The following is a 23,593-nucleotide window of genomic DNA, read 5'->3' as shown; positions in this document are numbered from 1 at the left end:
CTAAAATAGCCAGAGCTAATATTATTGCTATCTGTTCTTTGAACTTTAACTAATGCAATGTACGCCTGCCAATGTAGTAGAAACTGTGCCGCCAAACATTAGTTCCGTGCGGGTGGCATACCACCCGTGCGTTTAGTGGAGCGGCAAAAGGTTCGTGCGACTTCGACCGCAATTGCTTCTGGGTGATGAGAATTCAAATACCATGGAGATATTATGGACATTGACTATATTTATTTATGACACATTCATTTTTTCTTTTTCCCAGTTTCCATTCATGTAACGCTATACACGTATAATATAGTATTACGCATAATTATTTAATATGATCGCCGTCCAAGCTCATTCAGGAGGGTTTCCGTGGATATTATCATAATGTTGTTTTATATTTTATGCTTTAGACAATGAGAGTTTGGTGGTTTAACCACTGAAATATTTTGGCAACTCAGTGCGTATGAGCCGACATTTATAACACTGAGCAAGCTTGCAGTAGATGTTACACCACATTCAAATTTATATCCGTGAAACTGTTTTTTTTTTCGAATTCAACGTTTTCCATTAAAATAAACTCTAGGCGAATTCGGTTTTTCAATCTTTATTTAAAATTTGATTAAACTTCAGGAAACACAATTATTTTAGATGATTATCTCCTGAAAAATGCAACGAGTGGAAAACTCGACAAAATTTCAAATGTATATTCTTAGTCAGGTATTTTTATGTGCTTAATATGTTGTTGAGTATCCTCTTGGCGCCAGATAAACGGGACTAAACAATTAAGTTACAAGACCAACATACTCGACTCAAATCAAAATAAGTGATTCTCAAAACTTAGAAATACCTCAGATTCACCACCCACCTTAAAGCAGACGCAAAATTAATGACGCAATATTTGGAGTGTCCTCTAGTCAAAACTTAAAATACATATCACACTGCTCTTGATTTCCACTTGTGTGCAAAAATTAAACCGAACTTAGTGCGTGAACTTCAGTGTCAGAGACAGTAATTTTCAATTGCTGACTCAAGAGGTCGTCTTTCTTTGTCCGCTTTGGCATTTTCCAGCAGAGCAGCTTGGCGGGGGTGCCGGCCCCCGGGCCGGTCCCTGCGGGATTCTTGAGTTCAAAGAGCAGACTGGAACTCTCGGCCATGGGAGAGCCCAGTTTACATTCGCTGCTGCCCCTGCTGCTGCTGACAAACACGCTCGCCCTGTTCAGGCTGCCCAATATCGACGTCGATTCGTGACTGCTCGTCGGCGAGCTGGCCTGCTGTTGCTGCAACGCATGGACCACACTAAATTAGATTCCAGCAACGGAACGAGTGGATATAAAGTTAGTGTGAAATTATTTATCACCAGCACCTCATTGTCAGTCAACATGATGAATCTCTGATAATCGCCTAGAAATTTGCATGCATCAAGAATCTGGAAAACACATACGCCAATTAAGAATTTATTTATTCAAATAAAATCAAGCATTTTTTAACTTTATGCATGATTTTGAAAAGTAAAGAAAATTGCTTCTCTCGCATGCTCACGGGAGTGTGGTAAAATCGATTTATTTATCGAAATTATATTTCTGCAACTGCCACCAGTTATATACCGCCTTTTAAAATTAGTATGATAGAGTAATTCTGCCTTACATTCCGCAGTCAAGGCTTCCCAACTTAGCATTCTAGACTAGATTACGCACAAAATAAATTGGGCACTTCACGTCAACCGCTAACTTTATTTAAACAATTATGGTGTTCACCCTACCCAAAAACGAAAGAGCAAAATTGAAATTTATAATCGCTTGACACTGTGCCAAGCCGCCAAAGCAAAAACTAGCAATGAACCTGTGATTTAATTATTGTATGTATGTCTGTTGTTGTTCACCCGTGGTGTCTAATAAATATTTCATTCATAATCGCGAAAGGTTATAATTATTTACATGGTGAGATGACAAACATTTAAATAGAGCAGTGCTTGAAATGGGAAATTTGACATAATAAACACAGCAGGAGCCAAATCTTCAAACCTTCTGAAAAAAAACATCCATGCAACATTTACTAGACAAAACCACCATGCGTTAAACTACCTTTGCTGGTCAAATTACGTTACACCAACCTGTCTTTCTCTTGGTATATAAGCTGACTGGTGTCTGCGGAGGCAAGGGCCAGTGGGACCGGCCCCGCTGCGCCCGTTGAGCGGCACTTGCAAATACTCCGCCTTTGTTGGGCTGTTGTCCCTGTAGAGACTTGCACTTCGCGAAAAACGACGAGGTGATTCGATGTAGCTCGTCGCGCCCATAACTGTTGTATTTCTGAGGTCTCTCCGGGCCCAGCACCTTTGTACCAAAATAATATGCAAACTTTATTTCTAGTCGTTGCAGTTTTGTTCATTGGAATAAATTTAATAAAATAAGTATATATAAGAAACTATTTGAATCGTGCAATTATCTTATAGACGCAAAAGTTTGCGTTGTCAATACATTGACATTGAACTTGCTATTACAAGGTCCAATGATTGGCGTGTCTGTAACTTCCTTCCGGTGGAAGTCAAATTATCTGCAGAACAAAAGGCTGCACTTATGCGACAAATTTCACGCAAGTAACAACTGAACAACAAAAGTAGTACTTAACAACGACAACATTTAGCTGTATATTTAATTCCCTTTGTGTAATTTTATGTAGTAAATGACGAATAATAAAATTCATCCGTTTTTTTTTAATTTTGGCCCGATCCAAAATGCACCAAAGGCAATGTCAAATTGAACTTTAAAAAAGCTTGGGTCATGTCCTGACAGTATTATTGATTGAAACATCTGTTTGCATACCTGCGGGGAAGAAAAGTCATGGCGAAGGTTCGCCGATACTTGTCGCTGAGGGCGCAATAGAGGAGGAAATTGCACGCGGCGTTGACAGCGACCAGCAAGTTGAAGATGTTGCCGAGCCCTCGCAGCAGATGGTCCTGACTCGAGTTGGGCTCCGGGTCGTCTGCGAATGACGTGTAGATAAGGGTGACCGCCGTGGGGCTCTGACAGATAAGGAACAGCACCACCACCGCGATCAGGGTGACCGTGATCTTGTTCTCCTGCTGTGCGTTGTTCTGCTGGCTGCCGTCGGCTGGACGGTGCCGCTCTGACTGCAAAAAGATCAGTCGGCATTTTATTCTCACGTTCAAATCGAGTAAATCTATATCACCGTTAAACCAAAGGACTGACGACGAGGACCAGCCGATGGAAGGAAGAATGATAAAATATTTACATGATTTTGCGTTCACGACGTTCAAAATAAAACTTACCTATAAATTAATTTAAAAGGGCGATAGTGCACACAGAACAGCAATTCTTTTTCTAGGTTTGGCGTTCGGCCAGTGAGATTGTGTGGGAAAGTAGCAAAAGCGGATATCGAGAGCATCCGTAAGGGCTTAAAAGAGAGTAAATAGGAGTGTTTCCGTTGACGTGATTTAAAGGCGGCGGTGAGCAATTAAAGGGGTAGATCTACGCACGGCGCAGGAAAAGAAAAGGTTGGATAAATAATTCACGCACCTGAGTCAGTTGCCTGCGTTGGCGCTGCGACTTGTGCACGGCGAGCACGAGGAACGAGTTGAACACGACGAGCAGTACGAGTGGAAGAATAACAAACACGAGACTAGAGAACCAGTAGAAGATTGTGCGGTACGAGTGCAGTTTGCCCAGCTCTGTCAGCTCCACCGTCACCCGAGTCTCCTGAAAATTCGCTCTCTGTTAGTCGTCGCCGCAGGATATTACATTTTACTCCCTGTCATATATTTTCTACTTTGGACTAGGCACATAATGTTCTTTGATGCAAAAACATCGGAAACTTTCCAGCTGCTTCGTATTTACTTTTCACACTGTTTCACACTGTGTTTGGAGCAAAAAATACAAACAAAATTAAATTCCATGCTACGGTTAAAGATTTTTAAATTCAAAATAATGTAATTTTCACCAGGCTAAAATTCCCGCTGACGCTGGTGGAAATTCCCAGTAGAAAAATAAATTCCGATTTGCAGATAAAACGGCCTAATTTGAAGTAACGCGAGAAACAATGTCCAGCCCCTCGAGGCAAATTGCGGTAGCGTCAAATGGTCACTCACCAACTCTGAAACGGTAATGTTGGGGCCTATAGCGTCGTCGAAGTCGGCAGGTTCGATGGGCTTTCGCACCGTCTGCCACTCAAACGGCGTCGAGAAGGTGCTCAGGAAGCAGAGGACGTAAACGAGCACCGTGACTTTGCGCGCTCTCGACTCGGTGCACAGCATTTTGCCACGCATCGGGTGGCAAACGGCGATGTATCGCTCCACCGTGAACGACACCGTCAACCATATCGAGGTGCTGCCTGTAAAAGAACGCATCAACTTTTATCTGTCACCCCATATCACGCATGCAGCTATGTTAAAAGGCACGCTCTCGCTTTCACAGTGATTGTTTTTCAATTGAAGCGCAGGGATCGATTCTCTTTGGAAATGGAGGGCTAAAAATAAGCATAGCGAACTTTCTCGACAATGCTTTCAAAAAAAAAAATAATAATAATAATAAATAAAACAAACAATACATTTGTATAATAAATCTGCTAAGAATGTCTGGAAACAAAAAATAATGTATTTCCGATCAATACTGAAGAGCAAGAAGAAGAGAAAGTTGGATATTTACCAACTCATAGTCATTAAAGAGCGGTTGCTTGAATCTGAACAGCAAAAAGTGCATTTTTCTCAACTTGTTGCATAAAATTAATGTAATTTTCAGAGTTAAAGAAAGAAATCAAAGCCTGCATATAGACGCAAGAGACTTTTACGTATTTGAATTTGTTAGTATCAGAACATTCAAGTTACCAGAGTTTCTCCTCCTTTCATTGGTTTGTTTCTTTATAGTGCATGATTTCTAGAGAAAGAAAATTTTTGGGAAAAAGTTGTCCTGCCCAACTCTTATAAATTATTTTATGCCATTGTGAATTAAAAATTTCAAGAGGGATTCAATCTCAAAACAATTAAATCCCCGCAAAAATAAGGTAAGGAAGCAAACGAAAGGTTTTGAACGCACTTGTAGCGTCTGTGAGCCAAAGTCCGAAGCGCCAGTAGGTCCAGTAGGCGTCGGCTGTGAGGCCGGACAGGCCATAGTGCGCGAGTGATAGCGAGAAGAGGAAGAGCAGGTAGAGTAAGTCGGAGGCGGCCAACGCAGTCAGGTAGACGTTGGTGGAGCTCCGCATACGTCGACGCGTCAACACGATCGCCGTCACTACGTTACCCAGGATGCCGACGAACACCTTTTATCGCAAAAACAATTGCATTCAATTGATGGGGATTCAAGGTTCACCAAAAGCCACTTGGCATTTGTAATGTATTTTGGCAGGCTTCCAATAAGGTAGGGAGCAAACCGCTTGCCAGCACATTCTTTTATCTTTTTTATGAAATAATAAAAATGACGCTCACCCTTTTGTTTGCCCGATAAATTGTGCTTTCGCATGAAGAATGAAAAGTGGGCTATTATTCAAAGGTTGTGTCGGCAACTTACCACGATCGGAACCAGCACCCTCTGGATCCAAAAACGCGACCCTTCCATAAAATCGAGATAGACCGACGTTGGAGCCGCATCTTGCACCAGCGAATCATTCATCGATGTAAAAAGCTAATCAAACTGGCCCAGTCGCTGATGCACCAGCCATCAGGCTGACGCGCCTTACCCCATTTCCATCTGAAAATAGAAAAAAACTTTCGTTTAAATACTGATTACAATGAGGTAGAAAAATCAAGCAATTTTTCATTCAGCATAACTTTTATAATCAGACTTTTTACTAGAACCTCTGCTCAGCTTTTCCTATGGGCTACGAGCTCTCCGGGTCCCAATAACATCGCCAAGCGAATAACATGGGGCCCGTGTGGCCGCAGAGAAGCTTGGGCCCCTTCTTTTGGGTCTACTTTTTGTTTCACCGATTGAAACACCAGACGTTTGTCCTGAGCTTAGTATAAAGTTGTCAGACCAGCTATAGGCGAGTATCATAGTCTCGCTGATATCGGTTTGAGAAATTTGCTAACTACCATTTTTTGCCATCTTTGACAATGGACAGCCAGAATGAACAGATCCCCCAAACTCTCGCATATCCCGCACCGCTGCGACACACTAGGAATGTCTCAACGACGTTAACCAACAAGCAGGTGGATTAATATTATAGAATCATTTTCGATGTTCATATAAAAACGCCTTTTGATTTTCATTTAAAAAAAATTGTTTTCTTAATATTTGTATCGCCTTATCTGAAACTCCCTTTTACAAAGCAAAATGTAAGAAACAAATGTTTCACACCAACACACTAATGATAAGAAATTCACAAGAGTCGTGTGCGCGAAAATCGAGCGAAAATAAAGTCACCTTAGCGTAGGGAGAGACGGGGACGTGAAATAAAAGGACCTGTGTGGGTGAGGAACGCGTCTTGAAAGATGAGTCGCACTAAACTTGTTGCCTTAAGTTTGCAATTTAATTTCTAACGTACCTTCAAATTAAGAGCCGCTCTCATGTTCATGTTGTCCGAGAATTTGATACAAATCAGACCCCTAAGCACGCGCTAACGGGAAAATTGCAGCAAAAAACTTGATGTGACTCTTTTAGCACCCATCAAAAGGCGCTTTTCCGCTTGATGAACGATAATTAATGAGAAAGAATGGAAGAAATCTATAGAAACCTGTTACGTGCAGCAATAAGTCAAAGAGTCATTAATTGATTGTGTCAGTCAAACGAAACGCGAAAGCAGGTCAATAAACATATTAAAAGCAATCAAGAGGAAACTCTAGACGTTTTACAGTGAACCTTTTCACTTGCTAAAATTAATCTTCTTTGCACTAAAAAAGTACTACCAACTTTAGAAAAAAGTGTGTGGCGCGGAGAGTAAGGACGTAAAAGAGTTGCTTAAAAGCCGCTTGCTTCTTTGTTACTCACAAACGCACTATATGCCTCAAGCGCCTTGGCAGTTGAAGACTTGTGGGAATGATAGCATTCACTGTAACTTATGCGTGTTACATTTTATGGTTAAAAAACATGCAGGTCAGCTGATAGCAGCTTCCAGAAAATTTCGAAACAAAAGAGCCAACATATGCGATTGGAAATTGCTTTTTGTATGTGGGACGGAAGTTTGTAAACACGACAAGACTAACAAAGTAATTATTTGTGCAAATGAAGCAAATGCACAGTACATAATTAATCGAATGGAACATGTTTGTGTACAATCATGCGCTATGCAACAACAATCAGCAATCAGCTTTTCTTGTTTCAGGATGTTTGTTGATTGAAAGTGATAGAAATCATCAGAACAATAAATGAGATACAAAAAATTAAAATTGAAAATGGGTTATTTCTATTGAAAAACGATAGCACTCTATTGTTCCATTTGTTGTGAGCGATTCGACTACACGGAGAGTTTCACAGAGCACTTATTGATTTTCCTAATTCACTTGCCCCGCTCACACAGTTACCGGGTAATGTTAAATAAGAGTTAATAAACGATGTTTCTCTCTTCATCTCTCCTCCGTAATTCGTTCATCTTTTATGCCTGCCGGGACGCAATTAAAGTTAAGGGCGTTCAGCCCTGTAAGATTCGCACATTACTGCTTCTGCGCTGCTTGTATGCAGCAACTTGAAAGGGCAAACAAGTCGGCCGAGGGCGTTTTGCTCATAATGAAACGCTTTTGCCGCGCGCCGCGACAAACTTCAAAGCGGCGGACGGATGGGTAAAAGAAAAAGGCAGCCTAATATGTACATGCAACCCGACCAGCCAGCCACTATCCTCTCACCAGCCCTGCTAATTAATAATTACAATACAACGCCGAGACACGGCTCACTAGAAGCCGAGGAAGAACAAATTTTCGGTTTCACCCGCACCCGATTCCCAGTTCAATTTCTCCTTTGACGCGCGCTGCTGTAATTATTAGTCTTTTCACGCATCGCTGAGGACCACGCGATATGAATTCAAAACCCCATTTAGACCTTTTAAACGACGCTCCTCTCGGGGCCTGATAATTTGGCGGTTTTGATATTTCTCCATGTGCATGCAAATTTAACTTTCATCGCCAACGAGGTGTATATGGAGGAAACTGAAGAGTCATTCAACTGGAAGATATTGCGAATTTACATAAAACACAATTAAGACAAAAGCAAGCGACGTTAACCTCTTCACTTTGAAGCAGTTAACAAAAGTTTTAGCTTTCACGGAGACAAGACAAGTGAAACAACCCGGATAAAATTCATTCAGTAGATTCAGTATAAGGATAAAATTTTCCTCATTTCATATATATGATGGATAAGCGAATATTATAATGTCGGTCTTGACTGTTGATTAAAAAAGTTTTTCAATTCCCTGTCTGCAGTCTTGGATTGTACATAAAGCGACCAACTAACACTCAATTCGCCGCAAGTAGCCTTTCCTGCGCACTTGTCAAATCACAACAATCATTTTCAATTTGTGAACCGTTGCCTGACGTTTGTCGCCTTGTTTGTTTCTGCCACTCTTGTGAGCAGTGCAAAGAACGTTCACGTCAGCCCGTCTCTCCATCCTGAAAGCATTTAGCTACTTTGCCAAGAAGAGCGGTTGCCTTGATCAGCAGCAAACAAAACGCAAAACCGCGGTGGGTGCGGCATCGCAGAAGTCGACCGATTGAAACATAGGTCTCCTTGTGGGCACTCTGTTTATATAAAAGATTTTTGATACGACGACGAGCAACTTCTTTATGAAAAAATTCGATTGAGCAGCGTCCGCCCGGTGAAAAGAAGAGCGCAGAGAAGACCAGTGGATGCATTGCGCGCTGTCGACATCGGAGGAGCAGCAAAGAGCCCAGGGGCGTGACAAACGGGGACTCAATTTTAAGAAAGACTATGATGCTCTTTCTTCGGCCGGTAAGCCTTTCACTTATTTTTAGCTCCTTGGACGAATGAGGGCGAATACAGATAATTGAATTGTGAGCGATGATTTGATCCCTCTTTGTCGGCAGTAGACGGTATTGGCAAGGCGTGTTGCACCCCCCTGGAGAGGCTTTTTAGGTAATGGCACTACTCACCACGAAGAAGCAAAAATTTATTTAGGCTCGGTCCATTTCGTTCATATTGAATGGGGAATTGGCTCTCTGTGTCTCCCTCAGCATCCGTTCTCTCTCTCTCATTTTGTTTTGTTCCGCACTCCAATCAAAAATAGAATTGAGAGTATGAGTTCGATCGCGGGCGCGGCAGTTCGTCAATTAAAACTACATTGGGGGACGTTTTATTCATACGTTATTTAAAATTTTTACATGCTGCCGACGGCCAGAATTTGTTAATGACCAACGTGTACGCACTATATAGCTCCGAAAAAAGCTTTGCTAGAAGGAGAGTGCAAACCAGAAGGCACAAGCAAAGCCAAAAAGCAACACATTCCACATTCCTGCTTGGGCATCCATCCGTCTGCTGGGCCTTAATGTGTCACTAAAATCTCGTAGCACAACTTTTAACATGATTAGCTGTGAGGCGAACTTCAAAAAGGAATGGAGAGCCGAACATAAAACATCTTTCGACATTGAACTACATTAATTTAATAATAAAGAAGTGTGGATCCAGTCAATATTGGCTTTTGTAGGACTAAAATTAAATTAAATTTTTGGCAGACGAACTTTGTATTACATATTTTTCTCAAGACCTTGTATTTTAGTTATTGATGCTAAAAACTGTGAGAAATGTTCTCCATCGTTCTCAATGACAAGTCCAGATGTGGTCGAGTTTCTAATTATGTCTCACTTCGGACGGGACTGCCGATCAAGATCAACTACACACTATTCATCAGAGTTTATGTTCATGTATTCCTCGAGAAAAACACTTTCGCGAAGGACCCAGGCTTCCATTTCTATGATTGCATCCTTGAGTGCTAGCGTCTGCGATAAAATAGATTTCTTTACTTTCCGCGTCGGTTGTGTGGCCCATTTCGCGGCGAGCGCCGCTAGACTTGTCTTGTTAGCTGCGGCGGCAGAGGCAGCAGGCGGCGGCGGAAAATGTCACGCGCGCACGTTGCTGTACGTATTTATATATGGCTCGGTCAATGGCGTACCTCGTTAGTCCAGCAAAACGGCGGAGCGACGAGTGTGTGTGATAAGAGAGTGGAACGCCCACAATTTCTCCCTTTCCGCAATCGTCCATGGAAAAATGAAAGTGGACGCGGACGAAAAATCGTCACCTCGTCCCTGGAAATGAGGTTTCCAACGATAGGGAAAAATGAAAGCGAGCTACGAGTGAATTCCACGATCAGCTCTTTTCCTTTCCTAAGCATCGAGAGGCAGAAAATTTATGGCATAAAAATTAGGCAACAAGTGCGGCACACCTGTTAAGATGTTGCCTAACTCCCTGCTCCTTTCGGCGCTTTATCAAACTTTGCAAACTCCGATGATTTAGCCATCAGCAAGAGCTTTGGTACAAATTGAAACGGCCTGAAGTACAATCAAAAAGTTTGAGTCTCTTCTTGCTGAGGAAGAGCAGATTTTGTGTCCCCACATCCCCAGAAGTGATTTAAAAAAATATATATTATCAACGCTGACTGGTTACTCAAGAGCTTGAGTAAGAAATCAATTTTGTTTTTCATGCTACAACACGCAGCTAAAATGCTCTTTAAACAAACGTCAAATGTTTCCAAAAACATTGACATTTTAAATTAATCTTGCTCACACGTCTATTTCTGCTCGCAGCAACCAGTCTACTTCTGTTTTTGAGGTGTTTATAATGCAAAAGTGAGAAGGAAAAAATACCAACCACCGCGCACACGTCTCGGGGGAAAGACAGACAGGCAGCGCGCGTTTATGGGCGCTATATATGTATGAGCCATATGAGCGTATGGTGTGCGAAGAGGCTCGACCCTGCTCAAATTTTCTAGTCCCACTTTTATTGCGACGAGTGCATTTTGCCCTGTGTGAGAAAGAGAGCCTGCCGAGCCAGTTGGAATTTAATCAGCCGAATACGTCTTTTTGCTGCAGAAGTGGAATTTCGGCGCGGATAATTAAATTGTTTCGCGATCTCTCTTTCACTCACCCTTGACGCACGTGACTTGGAACGCAAGGAGCAAATAATATGTTTGCCTTCGTCCAGCTCAGTCGTAAATTTTATATGTGTGCTGTGATTCCGAATCGGGCTGCAAGAGTAATTTGCGAAATGCACGGCGACGGCAGATAAACACCGCACCGCGCGCGAGCTGGAAAGATTGAGAGAATGCGAGCGGAGAGCAAGGAAGATGAAAGACTCTGTGTGTGTGGCAAGCAGCCAAGCCGGCGTGCAATCAATATGGCGAAGCATCTGAATGCCGAAAGAGACGATGCAAATTCCTGCCCTTACCCGGCAAGGGCGCCGTCCTCAGGTCTCTCGGCGACTAACGGCGCGCGAGACGCAATAATGCCTTTTGATATCGCGCAGAGAAAATGCGCCTTTTGTCGAGAAAGCAAGATTCGATTGGCATGGTCAAACTACGGGGGCTGCTAGACATTCGAAACCTCGCTCCGAACATATACACACAGCAGGGTGGAAAAATCAAGGCACAGAAATTTTTCGCCTTCATATAGTGGAACTGACTGGCGCAGGGTTTCATAGCTCTTATATACATGGTACCGCAACTCGTATACATACGATATTTCCATTAACGTGCTTTTTGATGAGGGAGACTCTCTAAAGCTTTTAATGACGTCTGCTCTCTCTCAATGATGCATTCAAAGAGTTGCCTTTCAAATGATCATCAATCATTTAAAATTGTTGAATACGGTTCATCACATGGAAACATCTATGTATATACAGGAACGAGATGCATTTTTTCGCGAAGCGTCACTCTGGGATAAAACTCCCACGAGTAAAAAGGTTAAGTCTTGATGTGGCCTAAAAAGCCCGGATTTGCGAGCTGTCACTTTCATCCCTTCTAGAAAATTCTCCCAAATTTCCGACACGTTTCACCCTGGTTGATGTTTAGACTCAGTCAGTTTCGAGAAAATAATAAGTTCAGTCAGAAATGTGTTTACTTAGAACTTCTATAGTAAGAGAGCAGAGAGGCTGCTAAATTAAAGGAGGACACTTCATTTCTAATCAACCGGAGCACGGATTTAAGTTAGCTCCCACTCGAGTGAAGAGGCTGAAGGAGAGTTTCGGTGCATGTGCCTCTTTCATTGGCAACTGCCTGAAAAGCACGCTTTGGTCGCACTGCAAAGTTTGGATTTGGGCCAGCTAATGTGAAACAAGAAATAATTAGGTGGTACACACTCGTAGGGGGGCTGAGAGTAGATGCGAGAAAACGAGAGTCTGTGCACCGAACAGACGAAACATTGAATAGGAAAACTTTCTTGAGCTGCACTTGAAGATTACAGTAAAAAGCTTTTAGACTATGTGGTCAAAGGAGCAGAAGGAAGTACAGTCTTGTTATTAATATCAAGGATCCACTAGACGGTTTTCACTCTATCTCAGAATAGGAGGGATGAGTTTTTATTAAATTAGACGATTCGCCTCAAAAACGACAAGCGTCTTAGTTTCCAAAAGAAGGGGATTTGAACATTTTGTTTTTCAAACACTATAATAAGGAAGTTGAAGTCATATAATATTTGCAGATTAAATAAAATACGTCGAGTTGTTTTTGAGTCATATTGAATAATTTCACCTCATCCAGTTTTATAACCATACGAGTGTTACTAAGGATAATTAAAACGAGCTCTTTGAGTCGCGTGCAAAGTGACATAGAGCATTTTCCATTTAGTTCGCCATCGGTGCGGGTGTCAGTCGAAAAGTCACTGAATGCCCGTGTCCCCGCCTCACAAAGAGGAATTAAATCCGTACACACACACATATATAAGCGCGGAAAAGTCGGCGTGTGTGTTATTCGCTGTGAAAAAGCTGCCAGTGAGACACGCAGTCGATTAAACCCGCGCGCTCTCTAATCAGCAGGCTCCGGATTTTTCATTACTGTGCACAGACACAATGCATCCCCGATTACTATGCGCAGTCACACGGCTGCGGCGGGGGAGGCGGGCGATCACAGCGATCAGAGGCAGCCTTACCCATACCCAGCACTCGGCGCATATATATTGACTTTGGCCCGATATGCATATTCCTCGGCTGCGGCGGGTGACATGCCAGCCTAATTAAAAAAGCTATCAAGCTGAAAATTGTTTTGGCGCCGAAGCACGTCATCTCCGTTCAGCATTACTTAAAAGCCCTAATTTGGTACCGCAACTTTTTCTTCGCTCGCCTCATGAAGCGAGCGTGTCTGCAATTCAAATTCACAGATATTTCGGTACAAAGTTCCGCTCGGGCAAATTACAATATGTAAATATCGGGCGGACTTCATTTCTCCGCAAACTCCATCGCGCTCAACCAGAGTACCTTCCTGTTTCGCAAGCCAATTTCATTTCGAGAGTCGGATCAGCTGACAATAAGGGCCGCTGGCGACGTGAATAAAAAAGGCAATTTCGGCACGTTGCTGTCAAAATATTTGTCTGCTCGTCCCACGTCGCGTTTGGGCTTATTGATGTGGTGGCCATAAGGTCCGTTTCAATCACGCCAGTGCTGCGAGCATCAAATCGAAATTAAGCCGGCCGTTAGCTGAATACTAATGAATCGGCAAACGTGTTATTGTGCAGAAAAACGCGCGTATGCGCACAATAAGTGAGAGATAAACAAATGATTCGTGGTAAATTCGGTAAGCTTTTATCAAAATCGCTTTTAAACAATTGGGCGGTGTGGGCTAATTCAGTGAATCCGAAAATTTATGTGCGAGGCGCACGTGACTTACTCTATGATATGGCATTATGGAGGCATAACAAACCAGCCGCCTTATATCATGGCTTGTGCGTCGAAGGCTCGAAGGTCAAGTGCACGCCTTCCGCTCTTTGCTACAATCAAATTTTCGAGCCTTTGATCACTAGCCGTGGGTGGGTCGCTGCACAGATTGTATTCAAATTGGCTGCTTGGCAATCTGCACTCCTCGTTTCTCAGCTTCCGCGGTTCTCGCCATAAAGTTTTTTGCAGCACATTGATAACTTTCTGTATCTCACCGAGCAAACGCACCTGATGCGTAAAATTGCACCTAATCATTTTTGATCTCGTAAAAGTGGAGCGAAATTGGATTGCCGGGGCAAAAACCAAGTTCGTGCCATCATCGACGGCGCATGTAGATTAATCAGTCTGGAAGTTGTTGTTTTTGCAGCGTGGGCACGAGTTTCGAAACATATTATATACTTGCGCGTCCTGTGTCAAGCGAATAAAGATTGATAACCTTGCGAGAAGAGTTCTTCTCTCCGGGAGCTGCGGGGCTTCGTCTTACTTAGCTCCTTGTCTTACAATTAGGCGTGCCATTACCGTTTTTATTGGACTTTTCGCCATTTGTTTTCATGAGATCTTGTTCAGGTGTACTAAAATGACAACGAGGCATAGTACAAACAACAGTAAATTTCCTCATCATCAAGCGAAATTAAAAAAAAAGAATGAGTTCAGCAATAATTTAATTTGGTCGCAACAAATTATACACGTAGGAAAAAGAGACAACCAAATGAGTTACGACGAATATTCACGCGCGCAATTTTGTATACAGTAATTTACCGAATTTATGGAAAACACGTTCACTGCTGCTACCCCCGGGCAAGAGCCGTGCATGGCTGGAGCGATTTTGCTGGAACGAATTCGCCACCAGTCTTGTAAGACACTGCAACACGCGACTCTCAATTTCCCACCATATAGCAGAAGCACATTGCGCCGTGAATTTTAAAAATGTTTTGCGCACATATTCACCAGTGGAGCAGTAATACTGGTTTTTATGTTGCAGCGGTTTTTGCAAAAACTAAAACATCTCTTATATTATCACATTTTCACATGTGCAAACTATCTACTTTCCGCACTAACACACAAATTCTGCAAACTTCGAAGAAACCTTTGTTTAAAAACTTAGGAATGAGAAGTGTTTTTGTGTTACTTGAATTTAAAGGCTTAGTGGGAGTTAACTTCAGTTTTCAAGAAGCAATTTCTTTAAAATTTTAATACAAAATGCCAACGCATAAAATCTAAACCCCAATATTTTAATTAATTCGTGGAAATATTCTATTTGCACGATTTTAAGCTGATGGACCAATTTTTCTCGTCGTTTAAATATAAAATCATTAAAGAGAACACTTAAAAAAGCGCAGAGCAGTAACGGGAAGCCGTCTAGCTGGCGATTAAATTCTTAAGCCCTTGAGTAATTGAATGCATGCAGCGGGAAACACGCAGACGTTTGTCGGTGTAATAGATATACCAACAGACAAGAGATGCGCGAGTGAACAGAACAGAACAGATTGAATAATTAATTCAACCCTCCCACGACTTGGGCTGCGCGGTTGGGACATCATCCCGGCACGGCGGGGGGAGCGGACTGTGCACGCCGAGCCCAAGGGAGCGTGTGAGGCTGTGTGAGTTTTGCTCTGGCTGCACAGTCAGTCAGTGCACGCCTTGCCGCCCGCCAGCTATATCCGCGGCCCGCCGCCGGTTTAATCCATAATCCGCTCTTTGTCTCAGCGCGGCGACGATGAGAGCGCGGGCTGGCAGAATCGAGCAATCCACAAAGTGGGCAACCTCACAAAAGCCTGCTCGCCAAAGATTGCTCGGCAATTTTTAAAAAGTTGCTCCTCCGCAGTCGCGGCTGCTTCACTCTCCTCTGTTATTGCGCGCCGCTCGTTGTGTGTCTGCGTGATTGCGCTCGGCTTTTACTCACTTTAGCGCCCGGGCGGGCACCTGCTGAAATGTTCGCACGCAGTGTTCCATAACTGAACCTGGTCGCTTTTATGGACCAAAATAATAAACTGCTTGGACTCTGATTTACTGCTTGCTATTTTTGAGGCAAACTTTTTGAGTAAATATTTTGGTCACGAAATCGAAATAAATTTCGGCGTTTCATGGACGCATTTGATGTGACTTGAAAATTAATATTGATAACGAAAAATATTCATAACCATAGCTCTACCAACAACTCTATCCAAAGATAAATAATTTGAATGAAAATAATGGTGTGAAGAACTAGTAAGAGGGTTAGAGTTCTGAACCTAATTATCATATTTCTCACAAATACTTGGAAATGTTCCAAACTTTCATTGAGAAAGCCAAATTACATTTCTACTGTATTATACCAATCTCACATGGAGGATGAGCAGTCTTTAGTGGAGAATATCTTTTCCCACCTAACTCGTGTTGGGGCGCGTCTCTTCTCGTTTCGCTGGATTTCAATTGGATTTGCATGTATTGTGTATGTTATCAAAAGGCACGTACAATTAGAATACCATTAGGAACATCCGACTAACAAAAGCATAAGTGATGGCAAAGTGAAGCCACATCCCGATGAAACTTTGTTAGGGCATGCGTTATACCCTGCAGCACCCCAAAACGTGTTCCGATTTTCACAAGAGAGGCAGCTGCGCCATACATTAAATTTGATGGTCGTGTCATTGCCAAAACAGGACAGGTGTGCTGCAATAACGTATTGCTAGATAATTTAATTTAATTTTTCGCTCGAATTCAATTCACCCGATAAAAGTGGTATCCCCACTCTAAAGCTTTACCTAAATCCGGAAGATAAAACTCGCTCACCTTGCCTGTCAGTTCGAATATTTTACCCTATATCGTTCCCGCGCCTGGCAACCAACGGGAGCTTTACGAGAAATTAACGGCAGTGCTGCGGCGCAGTTTAAATCAAACCAGCGTGAATTACTCGCTTGAGTCTAATCGCATTTAGCTTAAAACATATATTCTTTGTTGATTAATGAGTGCGAACGTTTAGTTGAGTGTTGGAATAAAACTTCTCATTAAATGGAGCTTTTATTTTCACATTCTCGGCGACGGATATACTTTTATCACAGCGCAGTGATAACTTTTTATGTGGATGGGTTTTTTTCCAAATAGAGCCGGCAGGGAAAAGTTGGATCTGGATGAAACTGCTGTGCCATACGCCCATGCGACCTAGTTTGAGCCGCAAAATCATTATAGCAATGGCAACAAGTCGCCCTTGCTCATTTTCATAAGGCTTCCATTCAATTTCGAAAATTGGCAGCAATTTGCGGGATTCCTAGAGCCATCAGAAAGCGGCCGGCATACCGCGCGTCGGGGGAGATGCTGATGGAATCACAAATCGGCGGAAGAAAAACGAATTGGAAATCGTCAATCGCGAAAGTTTCCGCTTCCGATTGCTTATCCGCGGAGCGTGAAGAGAGAAACACGTGTATTAGTATAAAAGTTTCCGCCGCTCAACATCAATCCAACTCCAATCAGTTGATAACACACAAAGTTTGCTCTTTCTGCAGACGCCTGCGGAAAAGCGGAAGAAAACGAATGAAACTTTTATCACGTTCAGAAGATTTAATTTGTCACAGCACCGACGGATTGGATTTGGCGGATTAAGGCAGTGGTTGTGTAATGGCATGCTCAAATTTAGCAGCCGACAGCACAAGGGTAGCGGTAATAGACGGATAGAGGTAAAAGGGTGAATGAAAAACGATCACGATCGAAGAACAATAAACAAGCTCTAATTATGTCCATCAACGGAAGTTTTCTTTGGATTCTCTTAGTGACTTGCTTAATTATCATCGCCGTTAAATAAAAAGTTCCATGAAGTGTGTATGCAAGATCACGAAAAGAAATAGAGAAAACAAATCGGAAGGACTGACACAGTAAAAAAAGTCAGGTTGTCGGCACAACTTTACTATTTTTCAAAATCATTAAATCATTTTTATGATACCAATAAAAACAACTGGTACATAATTTATTTTTGCATTGAGTTCTATTCATCAAACTTCTAAGCTAATTTTCTCTGTAGGCTAAAGAGAATTTCATCCAGCATATTGGAACTTCACAATCCGAGTTTATAAACTTTCCCCGTTAATTGTTCAGTAAAATAGTTGCTGTGTGCGTTTCTCGAGCACAATTATCAACCTATTGTTGTCCACTAGAGTAAAATCATTTGCATTCAGTCAGCGCTTCCTCCTACACAACTAAGAAACAATCAAGAGTGAGAAACAAAGGACTGCTGTGATTGCTCGTTCTTTCAAAACAGGCGAGCCTTCATCTTTCCTCTTTTAATTTGGACAATCGGTTTTATGCACTTGTTTGGCGACCACACGGAAATGAAAGAATGAGGGGTTTCAACATCTGCACGCTTTGGTCGCACAGGCAATCAAATCATCGGAACAGCGGCAGCTGTTGACACACGATGTGATGATGCTGGTCTGGTCGGTGCACAAGAGAATCGCGCGCGCCGGCCGGCCGGCCAGTCAGGCAGCCTGCCACCACCCACCAGCATCCGATGGATGGAAATCTCAGAGCTAGGGTTGACCCAAAAATAACACAGTCCTCTTATCGCGCGAGCACCTTGACCGATTAATTGACCCGGCTAGCGGCGCGTTTGGCCCCTGTTGTCCTTTAACCAAGTGCGACAGACCAGTCAACAGAGAGAGTTAATTCTGTCAACTGATCGTTTGCGCGTCGCTCAAGAGTGCTCTAATGAGTGCGCGATTTACTTACTGCCCTCGTGAACTAATGCTGCGTTTTTAGCGCGAGTAAGTAAAACAAACAAGTTTTTCGCAACCAATTACACGCTGAATATTAAGATATTTGAACCTACTTTACTTTGAGTAATGAGTCCAGTTGAATAAATAAATAAATAAATAGGCAACACAGTTCAAACTTAATTAGAGTCAAAGACCAGTCACAGAAACCACGGATTGAGGGGAACGAGCTAATTCTTAAATTTTACGCACTTATCTGAAGTGCATGGGTGTAATTTTTCAGATACGCAACTTTAATAATAATCAAGAAATATTTAAACATTTCCCTGATTCGGATTATAACCACTGTTAAGTACGCCTTCCATTTCAATTAAAGCGAAATATCAAACGGTTCTTTAGCGTGGCTAAAAGCCAACTTAAAATGTCAGTTTTGGAGTTTTATTTCGGGCTATTTTATTAAAGCGTCATCAAATTCTAAAGGGATAATTTGCTTTTCGTCCCTTGCAAAGATAAATGACGCTATCACATTTCTAGAAGGTGTCCAAGAGCCATGAATTATCGTAGCTTCTTCATTTAATCAAGATAATTTCGAAAAGAGTAGCCTTGTCCATTGTCCATGAGCAGATAATTAAATAAATATCACTTTGGAAGGAACACACAATGCTTTTCTTACTTACAGCAATAATTAAGAAACGAATCTATTGCGATATTTTGAGAGATATTGTGGCATATAAATCGCAATTTATCTTTTTGAATATGAATGAAGAGAGCCCTCTTTCAAAGTTAAACGAATGAGATTAATTTCTAAAAGTTGAACGTGTTTGCACAGTAAACACAGTCAGACAACTTGAAACTCTCACAAAGAGGGGAGTAACTATATATTCAAATGCAGAGAGATTCTGCCAAAGTAAAAAGCAGCCATTCAAAATAATAGCGTGCGATTAAGCATTCGGTGCGTGCCTATTTAATTATGTCGGCTCATTGTGGTTGGCCAACGGCTTTGCACTTCGTAAAATTAAGTTGGCAGTAATTTGGTGGGGCCTTCGTTAGCGTCAGCTGAAGACGCTTTCCGAGGTCGTCTTGGGAGCACATGGAGCGAAGAGAAAAACAGTCGCTCGCGCTAGATTGCCTCTCTTTTTCTGGTATTTATATGACGTCTCTCTCTAAAGCTTTTTGCCTTGTTGCCGAATGTGAAAAAGCCAAGTTACGTTTCAATAGCAGATGTGGGCCGATATTGTCATCGCGGGGAGAAGCATTCAAGCATTCCCACTTTATATGCTTTCTATATTGTCATTGTAAAAGAGAGAAACGGGAAAACAGGGTATTGAATAAAAAATTTTACGCCCGTCCATTGTGTGTGCATGGGTTTGAAAGCGCCGAGCATATTTTTCCCGGCCGCTGAACAGTTGTCACTGCCAGACGAAAGGAGAGTGAGTTATAAATAATCATCATCAAGGTGAATTGCGACATTCGCATTTATACACATTTCCTGCAGTTTTTCTGTCTGCGATGACCCGCATGTTGCTACTGATGTTAACTTATTTGTTGTGTTAGCCACGTTAGTAAACTAGCAAATCGTCATCAGTGTCGAGGGCTAGGTTTAGTAGTTAAATTAATCCGGCTCTTAAGGCCATTATGCGTGACACACTTTCAAGAACAACCCTACGTCAATGTTGCGGGACTATAGAGAAATTAAGAAATTTATTAAAAAATAAACCACTCTTTAAAAGCCAATGTCAAGTTCTTTTGATGACAGACGAATATTATATGTATAAATAGAACGAATCCTTCCTTCAGATTTAAAGATTCACTGGCATTTCGTTTTGTTTAGAATGAGTCAGTGTCGAAATTCGTTATTTATTTAGCTTGTTTATGTCGCTGTTGGAGCTCCTCCATTTTTCATATCTGCCTGCTCTTCATGGAAAGGGTGGCGCGTTGGGCGTGCGTCAAACCGGTTGAATTTTGTTTAAGGAATTTTACGTGCTCACACGTATAATATAAACACACTGCAGGCGGAAATGGCAATGAAATACATATACGACACCTGTCCGCCGGGCCTGAACGCGCGCGCGGTGGTTCCTGAATTTTTCACCCCGCTCTCAACTGAAAACGCCGAACAATGCGAGCTGAAGCGCGACGGCCTCATCTCGACTAGCACGCAAATATAATATTCGCGTACTTGGACTGCTTCGAATACTTGTGCCCGCTCTGCTGCCAGCTTCCAAAGCATTTTCATCCCACACACAAACACGTGCGAATATCGGGCGAGACTAATTTTCCGATTCAATACTGGTGGTCGATCAAAAATTTTTGAAGCGTCGAGTGCGAGTTATAGAACTCTTTGCTAAAGGCAAAATGCTAAATATCACAGAATATAAAGTATGCATCAGTCTATAGCGCCTGTCAAGGTTGCGAAATTCTGTTATAACTAACCAAAATGATATATAATTTATTTCATGGGTTGCCGGAAATTATATTCGATTTTGTTTTTATTTTCTCCGCATAATTTTTAAGCCTATGATAGTGTTGTGGAAACAACAACTCCTTCTATCATAAATATTTTGTGAGTTTTACTGAACGGGATATACTTGATTTGCAAAATAAACTTTTTAATTATTTATTTCAGTTTAAATTTTCAATTTTGTGCTGGTATAGCGGAAAAATTGCGCAACTTTCAACAACGAAACGCGAATTTCTCTGTTGCAAGAAAAGGGCAACAATCAATAGGACACTGAAAATTTGGGTGTTTTACAATTTATTAATTGCTATATCGTATACAGCACATTTTTAGATAGTAAATTAAAAGGGAATTAGCAAGACGTGAGTTAAACATTTAACTCAACTTTAGTTCCAATGAGTGAAACATTTAGAACTATTTATATTGGCATAAAAAGAAAATACTTTTTATGGTGGCTGGCATTGAAGTTACAGCGGCTTCAAGTGCGGGGGATGAAAAAATTCAATTTGTTCCGCTGGCATGTACGCGCAGTGCTTTTTTATCAATACTTGAATTAGTTTTCGCAGACACCAGTCACGTTACCACTAGCGGAAAGCTTCGTCATGAGAATAAATGCTTCGATCACCACACGCCTTTACCTTGGATCTTGCTCAATTTGCCTCTCTAGGCACAATGAAGCTAATATTATTTTGCCAGAAGAAGCGCCGGACTCCAGTTATCGCGTGCTGGCGAGCAGCGAGCCGCCTCACTTCTACACTCGAGATATAAATCTTGTAACGCTTTCCGCGAGTGAGTTTCGCGACTTGCCCCTTCTGCAGCTGTTTATCAAGGTGGCGAGGAGATGAGAGAGCAAGAGAGAGAATTCGCGTCCCACATTAGCAAGCCGACGAATTCACAACAAAGCACGCGGCCAACACACGTCATGTGCCGCGCTGACAACTATTTCGACTCGTGTTCGGCCCGACCAAAACACGTGTCCGCTCTTCCGGAAAAGTCGGAAGGCACGCAAAAGACAGAACGAAGAAGAATAGTTTACCTGGGCGTTGCGCGAGAACCGGTCTTTTCGACGAGCGGCCAATTCAGAGTGAAGGACACGCGTGAGCGAGGCGCGAGCGAGCTGTGTTGGCCGTGCTCGCCAAGCCACTAGCGACCGACTGGACTCGCGGACTCACTTGGCGAGCCAGCCAATTGAACAGCATCAGCTGCAGCAGCCCCAGCAGCAGCCAAGTAGAGGGATCGCGCCGGCGGTGGGAAGGAGAACGCGCGCCGCGGCCCAAGTAGCGCACGCTGCTTCCCCGGCGTCGCACTTGTCGCACAAACCAACCAACCAACCCCCCTCCTTCCCGGTCCCTTCGTACTCAACAAGCGATGCAGGACAAGAATCGTAAATTAAAAACAGGAATAATGTCCTTGACTCGTCAGGAAGCTCACGAAGGATAGGGATTATTTTTCCGGAACTAGAGACAGTTTTGGGAAAATTTACTTCATTTCTGTTTTCCGCTTTGCCTGGTGAACTTTAAAATTCATCTTTTGCTAACAATTTAACTTATTAAATGACCAAAAATGTAATGGAAGACTTACGGAAGTAGAAGCGGAAATGTTTCAACATGGTCTTAAAATTCCTTGTATCAAATCAACTTTACCCGACAAGATCACCAAATTATAATCAGTTTGTAGAAAAAAATAGTTTCTTACCAATGCACCACAGAGGAACCTAAAAACTTTGACCACACGATGAACAAAAAACCGCTCTTACTTAGACAGCCTCGACCGCACACACTATTCTCTTTCATGCACGCTATGGCATATGGGTGCGCGTTCTCTCAGATGCAAACCGTGAGCGCTTTTCGGCAGTTGTTTTCCCTTCCTTTTTCCCTCATTTGCTTTTACTCGCTTTTGCTTTTCTCCGTTTGTGGAACCATACTTTCACCAGGCGCCTTTTCCAACAAAGGCCACTGCCGCTTTTTTTATCTCCACCGCACGTCGACTCATTTGGCAACTACTGTATATTTCGCTGCTTTTTGAGACTCGTGCGCGCCTCATTGTTCATTCATAGTCTTCTTTGGCAGCGCAGCAGTACAGGCTAGTTTTATTTCTCTCGTATCACAGATTTTTATCATGATTTCAGAGGTGATGTGCAGGAACACACGGCCGAGCTTAATGGAACGGTCGCACGATAATTCCCCTGTTAATAGGCCCACCTCAGAACCTCAGACCAATTTCCCAGACCTGTTCAGCTCATCCGCCCTGTAACCTAATAGGCTCTCATCGCAGTCAGGCTACGCTGTTGGAATGCTGCTATCGTCGCCTCTCTATATCGCAGTGTGTGGCTTACAGAGAGGCTTTTAAGACCCAACCGTACCCCGCAACATGCCAAGCACAATGTGTGTTTAAAAAGAGTTTTTAAGAGCTCTCGGTTAATTCTGCATCAAAGTATAAGCTCCAACAGCGTCGTCAGTCTTTCCAAATGGATTTAGCTCCTTGCACCTGTGGATTATGAGATATTTTTTCGGGAGGCAAACTATAATACTTCAAGAGCAAAGCACCACAAAAATTGTCCTTCAGAAAGAAATTGGCAAAATGAGTTCAATATCATTTGTTAGAAAAACTCCCAAAAGATATTATTTTTGAAATCCTATATCAATGTCCCACTC

At 42.4% G+C, this 23,593-nt stretch overlaps 1 protein-coding gene across 9 annotated transcripts; it reads right to left on the bottom strand.

Annotated features, from left to right (window-relative positions):
* Nucleotides 1–209: 209 nt before the first annotated feature.
* On the bottom strand, nt 210–22,653 carry Proc-R (Proctolin receptor). 9 transcript variants are annotated; one of them, XM_065475753.1, is made up of 10 exons: nt 22,635–22,653; nt 5,505–5,684; nt 5,034–5,256; nt 4,091–4,332; nt 3,522–3,701; nt 3,175–3,189; nt 2,808–3,115; nt 2,099–2,318; nt 1,352–1,414; nt 210–1,265 (listed from the first exon to the last, which is right to left on the bottom strand). In XM_065475753.1, the coding sequence occupies exons 2-10, from the start codon at nt 5,604–5,606 to the stop codon at nt 957–959; spliced, it is 1,662 nt and encodes a 553-aa protein (XP_065331825.1). In that variant the 5' UTR covers nt 5,607–5,684; nt 22,635–22,653; the 3' UTR covers nt 210–956. The 9 variants fall into 9 exon arrangements, with proteins under 9 accessions (XP_065331825.1, XP_065331435.1, XP_065331746.1 ...); XM_065475363.1 differs by lacking the exon at nt 22,635–22,653 and adding an exon at nt 21,976–22,139; XM_065475674.1 differs by lacking the exon at nt 22,635–22,653 and adding an exon at nt 14,559–14,580.
* Nucleotides 22,654–23,593: the final 940 nt, after the last annotated feature.

Source organism: Cloeon dipterum, chromosome 1 (assembly GCF_949628265.1).
Source record: "Cloeon dipterum chromosome 1, ieCloDipt1.1, whole genome shotgun sequence".
NCBI classification, from domain to species: Eukaryota; Metazoa; Arthropoda; class Insecta; order Ephemeroptera; family Baetidae; genus Cloeon; species Cloeon dipterum.
Note: the sequence above shows the minus strand (reverse complement) of the source record. Positions and strands in the feature narration are given on the sequence as shown.